At 47.2% G+C, this 7519-nt stretch overlaps 1 protein-coding gene across 1 annotated transcript in view; it reads left to right on the forward strand.

Moving 5' to 3' along the window:
- Positions 1–6930, forward strand: part of LOC133347587 (guanylyl cyclase C-like) — a 71205-nt gene extending 64275 nt beyond the window's left edge. Inside the window, 4 exon segments of the mRNA XM_061559990.1 lie at positions 2589–2687; positions 4073–4167; positions 4607–4683; positions 6126–6930. Of these exon segments, the coding sequence (XP_061415974.1) occupies positions 2589–2687; positions 4073–4167; positions 4607–4683; positions 6126–6312 (458 nt within the window). The 3' untranslated portion in view covers positions 6313–6930.
- Positions 6931–7519: the final 589 nt, after the last annotated feature.

Below are 7519 nucleotides of genomic sequence, written 5' to 3' on the forward strand. Positions count from 1 at the left end.
AATGGTTTCAGCGTGCCTGCAGCCAGCCTCTCTTTTCCTTCTTATATCTGTCTTAAAATCACGTGCCTGCACTCTGTCAGTCTCCTATTGGACGAGGGCCTCCCCATGCCGTGCGGGCTATTCGTTCATGAGTAACAATTTGTAATGCACACAAATTTAACTTTAAAAAGGACATTCAAGTCTTGAGATTCCAACAGAGGTGACGACACAGATGTCGATGTGCCGTGCAGTGAGAGAGGAGGGAGGGAGGGAATTCCAGATGACCGTATCTGTGACAGGGTCTCTATGTGGGTCTATGGGTCTATGTGTGAGTCTATAGGTCTATATGTTAGTCTATGGGTCTATGTGTGAGTCTGTGGGTCTATATGTGAGTCTATGGGTCTCTCTCCGAGTCTATAGGTCTCTGTGTGGTGAGTCTGTGGGTCTGTGTGTGGTGAGTGTGTGGGTCTCTGTGTGGTGAGTCTGTGGGTCTGTGTGTGGTGACTCTGTGGGTCTGTGTGGTGAGCAGGGGCGGTTTCTTCATTAGGGCGATTGGGCGACGCACCACCAATGTCATTCAACCACAGTCACGCTAGCCGTCACTGTGCAGCCTCTGGATATAGTCCAATCAGCGTCATGTCACGTTCTGTGGAGTACCGCCTCTTTTGGGGCGATTTCACTCCGGCTGAGAATCGCCCCGAGTGGCCCCATAGACTTACATTCAAAGATGTTTTTTTTCGAACGGGGGCGCTCCAATGCATTCTCTATGGCTTCCGGAAGGGCAAGCCCTAACGTGCTTACGTCATCATACGTGCTAACGTCATCATACGTGCTTACGTCATCATACGTAAGCACGTTTCATCCAACAATATAATTTATCGCTACCTAGTGGAATCTTTAATAAAATAAACTTGAGTGGTTTGTTTTAATAGTGAGTATATAAACAAACAAGATGTATTGTGAGAGTCACTTTATTTTGCATTAATATTAAAGAAATGAAGTTGCCTTTACATGCTTAAGCTGTTAATTTATTCATTGCATGGGTGGACCTTATCCTTATCAATCATCCATACATTTGCCCCCCCTGAGAGATTTAGCAGGAGCCGCCACTGGTGGTGAGTCTGTGGGTCTGTGCGTGGTGACCCTGTGGGTCTCTGTGTGGTGAGTGTGTGGGTCTCTGTGTGGTGAGTCTGTGGGTCTGTGCGTGGTGACCCTGTGGGTCTCTGTGTGGTGAGTGTGTGGGTCTCTGTGTGGTGAGTCTGTGGGTCTCTGTGTGGTGAGTCTGTGGGACTGTGTGTGGTGACTTTGTGGGTCTCTGTGTGGTGAGTCTGTGGGTCTGTGCGTGGTGACTTTGTGGGTCTCTGTGTGGTGAGTCTGTGGGTCTGTGCGTGGTGACTTTGTGGGTCTCTGTGTGGTGAGTCTGTGGGTCTGTGCGTGGTGACCCTGTGGGTCTCTGTGTGGTGAGTCTGTGGGACTGTGTGTGGTGACTTTGTGGGTCTCTGTGTGGTGAGTCTGTGGGACTGTGTGTGGTGACTTTGTGGGTCTCTGTGTGGTGAGTCTGTGGGTCTGTGCGTGGTGACTTTGTGGGTCTGTATGTGGTGAGTGTGTGGGTCTCTTTGTGGTGAGTCTGTGGGTCTGTGTGTGGTGACTCTGTGGGTCTCTGTGTGGTGTGTCTGTGGGTCTGTGCGTGGTGACTCTGTGGGTCTCTGTGTGGTGAGTCTGTGGGTCTCTGTGTGGTGAGTCTGTGGGTCTCTGTGTGGTGAGTCTGTCGGTCTCATTGTGGCGAGTCTGTGGGTCTCTGTGTGGTGAGTCTGGGTCTGTGTGGTGAGTCTGTAGGTCTCTTTGTGGTGAGTCTATGGGTCTCTGTGTGGTGAGTCTGAGGGTATCTGTGTGGTATGTGGGTCTCTGTGTGGTGAGTCTATGGGTCTCTGTGTGGTGAGTCTATGGGTCTCTGTGTGGTGAGTCTATGGGTCTCTGTGTGATGACTCTGGGTCTGTGTGTGGTGAGTCTGTAGGTCTCTGTGTGGTGAGTCTATGGGTGATGGTGATGATGCCGAGATTGTAAGAACAGACCGTGGAGGTTGGGTGCTGACTGGGCAGAGGAGTTGACTGGGATCAGGCAGAAGGAAGTGCACGCCAGTGAGGGGCGGTGGCACCCTTTGGCATTGGCCGCGAACACCTATTTGGGACCTGTTCGTGTTATTGTCAAATGTTTATCTTTTTTTGTATTTATCCATCTATAACAAACACATCCAAGACTTCTTCATCGCCGATGTTGGTGTTTCTGCCATTTTCGTTAGCCCGTGAACCGCGGGCCCGTTGTCTTGCAACACCACCGCAGCCATCGGGTGCCCAGTGGTTATCACTGATGCCCTCCCCATCTCCATAGCCATCCGCCACCGACTCATTCGTCTTGTCACCTTCACCTCCGTTTTCTCTCGCGCATCATCATCATCGTCCTCGTATTTATGACATTCACCGCGCCATTCCATCTCGTCCATGCCACGGTATGTTTTTGTACCGTCGTGAATTTGCTGTACGGCGCTCTCGTTAAGGCACTTGTAATAAGTTTGGTAACGACGATCGTCGTGCGTGACCCCGCCGCCACAGGTGGCTGCGCCGCCGGTGTGGTGGGAAACAAGATGCCGCGCTACTGCTTGTTCGGAGACACGGTCAACACTGCATCGCGCATCGAATCAACCGGGCTTCGTAAGTAATCGCTGTGCATGTCCAACACTCGTAGGCGAGAAGGCTCAAGCCTCCCCTCAATCACGTGACTCACGTGTTAAAAAAGAAAAACTTAATTATTTATATTTTACCAGAGAAGGCCCACTGAGCTACCTAACTATTTTTCAGAAGCGACCTGGCTCTCACAAATGATGGCTCAATGAAGTGACTTAAAGCGTGGACATTTATAGTGGCCAAATACTCTAAACGCATGTCGATTCTAAATGCGGAGGGAAAATCCGGAGGACCTGGGGAGAGAGACATACAAACTCCAAATATATAGCAGGCGTCAGGGTCAGGATCAGGATCGAACCCACGACCTCCTGTATACCAAGCAAGGTAGTTAACATTTCGCCATCATGTAGCCACCTCTCCACTCTGAATCCCTCCCCTCTCCTCTGCCGCCCCCCTGTGAAAGCAGACACTTGCTCCTTCCTTCTTTCTCTCCTTCTCTTCCATCTCCTCTCATCACTCTCTTATCGCCGACATCTTCAGCTGGTCATTCCTTCTCCACCTCATCCCCTTCCTTCCCAGTGCTCCCTCTTTCTTCCTGCTGCTCATCTTCAGCGGTGCCCTCTCTGTCCGTCTTGGGAACTTGCATCCCGGCATCGCTGCATTTCTGTCTGCTGCCCTGTGCCCCCCCCCCCCCATCTGCAACTCCCCTTCCTGTATTGTGCCACAGGGTACAACGTTTTATAATGATAATAAGTAATGATTTACAGTCCCTTGTTACTAAAACCCTTTCCCGTTCCGAGACATCTGCAAGTTGCGGGGTGGGTCCCGTTCACCGCTGAATCTCGGAAATCGCAAGCGACTCAGCATTTATTTTACTTAGAGAGGTGTAGCGCTGTTGTTGTTAAAGACATTGTACTCACCATAGAGAACTGCAGCGACACGGCCGCTGCACTCTACGATAGCTGACGCCAAACTGTGCTGCACGCCCTCCTGCATGGCCTTGTGGGAGCTGAAAAAGTAATTGTATTCTTAGTTTTTCTTCCGGTTACATTCCGATGATGTAGATGTACGTCATCGGAACGGAATTGGAATAAAAACTTATGATGTACACGTACGTACACGTACGTCATTGGAACGGGAAATAGTTTACTGCTGGACGTGTGTCATGCCTGACCATAGTTCACCACGCTGCTCATTGTACCAATTTCAGCTTTATTTTGGAAACGCTGTTTTGGGTGCTCTGATATAATCTACAGTGCTAACAGAAAAAAAAAAAACTTTTTCAATGGGAATAGCATAGCGGTCAAAAGTTATGGCGCCAGTACCTCAATACCGATTTTGATCACTGGCAAAAGACTTGAACATCGCTGATTGAATCACTTCGCCGCATTGCGATGGTTTTGTGTTGAAAGCCTGGAGAATACACACGAGCACCTCCACGGTGAAGATACTCACAGAGATCGAGTCGGGCCATGTGTTCGAGGAAAGAGGACTCACAGAACTCAAGGCAAGCGGTGGCAGTGGGTTGCAATTATCGTGAAACGCACACATTCACATTCAATTGTCTCGGAAATGAATCTTGTGTTCACCGCAGGCGTAGTTTGACTTCCATATTTAGCAGGGGTTCACTTTATCCCTCGCATTAGGAATCGCTAGTGCATATTATAATTAATCAATGTTTAATACATTTTTTGTAAACAACTGAAAATAAATTAATGGTGTCCAGTTTGGGCAGGGCGTTGCCCTCTCCCCCCGTGCCCCCACCCCCTTCAAACTCCGCCCATGATATTTACATATATGAATGTAGATTGTAAATGTCCATAGACTGAAGCACACCATCACACTTATTATCAAGTAATTCGACTGCTATACAGTACTGCTGTTTAATAGTAATCCTATTATAGGATGGTCAATACTGACTCGAGTTATTGTTCCTTAATTTCCAGGGACGCGGTACTGAAGTAACCTACTGGCTAATTGGAAAAGAAGACCTGACCAAAACACTTCCAGTCCCTCCAGAAATGTGAGCAAAGCCATCACAACCAGGGGCCATCCCGTTACATGTGCATCCTCTCTGCTGTTGAGGTCAGAACGGTATTCCTTCGCCGAGGGGCCGGTGGCGTGGCCCTGCAGTAAGGGTGTGTGTGTCGCTTGCTGCAGAAGTGCGTGGTTCGAATTCCAGCGGCCGCTCCCGGTTAATACTGCGGTGCGCACTAACCATGAAGTGTGCGACGTCCAGTTCACAGTGCACGTCAAAGATCCCCGTGACGTAATTCGCAAGAGTGGGCCGCTGTGTGCCGGCGTCACACGTTGCACATTTTCAATATTACACTGCAAGTTAATCATTAAACTAAACTAAAATGAAACTTTTTTTTATTTTACTAGGTAAGGCCCACTGAGCTATATAGCTCTTTTTCGAAGTTTATTACTAACGTGGACATTTATAGCAGCCAAATACTCTAAACAAATGCTTATGAATGTGGAGGAAAAAACCAGAGGACCCGGAGAAAAATCCACGTGACCACAGGGAGAACATGCAGACCCCAAATATACAGACATCGTCAGGGTCAGGATCGAACGCACGAACTCCTGCATACCAGGCGAGGTAGTTAACATCTCGCCACGGCGGTGCCCTATTAGGATTATATGTAGCAATCATTGACCCCTCCTCCCTTCCCACTGAAAAAAAACTTGACAACCATGCGAGTTTTCTGGGGTAAACAAGCATAATACAATATAATACAAACAACAAACTATTCTGGACAACCGTGACGAATGTGAAATGGGCCATGTAGATTGTAAAATAATTAATGAAAATTTCTAATTGCCGGGTTATATCCATACCCTCCTGTTGAGAAAGTACAACCCTTGATTTTTCTTTGTTTGCTTGCCCACCCCCCCCCCCCCGTGAGGTTTCCAATTGAATGAGGTAATATGTTTATCTTGGCAAAATTACCTATCACAAAACAAGTGGGTAAAAAAAACATTTCAAAGTCTTACACCAGTTTTATTTTTATAAAAAAACATGAATTACCCTATATACGAGAGGGCTTCAAGCTTGACCTGCACCTTTATTTTATGAATTTTTAAAGTGAAGCGAATGAATTATTAGCCTATTTGTCAATGTAGTCTGCTCATGCACAATAGTGAGTCCCATGGGTGTTATGATGTCTTAATTGAAGAAGCATAGAATGCCCCAGAAAAATAATAAAACTCCACTACACCACATTGTTAATTTATTTTAGAACGTATTTTTTTATAATATATAGTTTGTTGTCCTTCCCCTACACCTCCGATTAACACGAGTTGGCTACGTACGGTGCGAAACGAGTCCATCATACATGCGTACGTTTCTCACCATCATTAAAAAAATAAATTCACACTGCTTTGCGGCAGCTGTGACGTCACTTCACAACGTCACGATGCGCCCCCCCTCTCCCCCACCGTTGCTGTGCTCTGCCACAGTGACATTGGCCATGGGATGAAGGGGGAGTTTGAGGAGATGATCAAGGACCTCAAACGGAAACGCCGAAGCAATCCACGCACGCCGAATCGACGCCTCCGGAGAGACGCCCCCGTCGCAGAGGAGCGTACCCTCGAGTACCTTCAGATACTCATCCCAGCTCCAGACCACGAAGATACCTGCCTGTGAAATCGTCCTTGGTCATCCACGCAGGTTCAACTGGGATGGGGAAAGCGAGATTTACCCCCACACCAAAGACATTCACATGTCAATCGATTCGTGGGGTTTGTGCTGCACGGCTCTCTCACACACCGATGTTTTTCAAGGGTCGCTTACGCAATGTTAAGAAACATCGGGGCCCCATGCCACATCACACGAGGTGCAGCAGCGTCGACAGATTTGATTTTTTGTGGGGCAGAATGGCAAGGGAGAGAGAGGATGCACCCCCGGGGGTTGAGGGGGGATGATGAACAGCGTGGGAGGTGGAGCGAGATGAGATCAGTTCATGTTGCAGCTGCGAGTTGGATGCTGAAAACCACAGCCTCGCATCCAGCAGCGGATGGGCAATGGCTAATATACAGGGCGCTTCAACAAAAATGTTAACACTCATACGGAGACTACTATCGTTAATGAAAAAGGAACGGATACTACACTGTAACATGACAAATGTATGTGAATAGCTTCAACAAGTGAAAGTGTCTCCACTTGTTCGCCACCTGGAGACCACCTGGAGAATCTTCTCCAGGTGGTCTCCAGAGCCCAGAGGCACATTTTTGTGTTATTCTTTCAAATTTTCAGAAGTGTTAAAAAAATTTTCAGCACCCTGTGTATCTTCATAAAGCATGCTACATTGAACTAAAACTATATTGCGGTAATAGGAATCTTGTAAAGCACGTTATTATATTCATTTTTTCACGAGAAATGTTAACGTGGTGCAAAGCGTGTAGAGCAGCAAGCAATGTTCGTCACGATTAAGACAGCACCGTTTTCTTTACAAGCTACAATGTGGAGATGTATTGTGTACTAATTTTAGCTTTCTTAAGAAATTAATGTCGGTTAATTCTGCTTCTATTTTACTAGCACAATTCACGAATTGTGTTTTCCGCCCATCATGTGACTGCACAAACAGTACTGTGGTGTACACGAGACAAGTCAGCTTTAAGATGTAACATTAAGTTATAAAACGAGAATGCAAAAGGTCTCCGTTGTGTCGAATTTCACGAAAAGAAAAGTGTAGAATGGGCACTTAACATGGCAAAGATGAAATAAAGTTCGAAGATCGAACCATCAGTAGAAAATACACGTTAAGGTCTCAGCCGGTTATTGGGGAGTTAAAGATCGTAGCTATGGTCAGCTGTTGGATTAACCGCTTGCAGACCTCTAAAGCACATTCACT

Source organism: Lethenteron reissneri, chromosome 3 (assembly GCF_015708825.2).
Source record: "Lethenteron reissneri isolate LAM-NWPU_2019-01 chromosome 3, ASM1570882v1, whole genome shotgun sequence".
NCBI lineage: Eukaryota > Metazoa > Chordata > Hyperoartia > Petromyzontiformes > Petromyzontidae > Lethenteron > Lethenteron reissneri.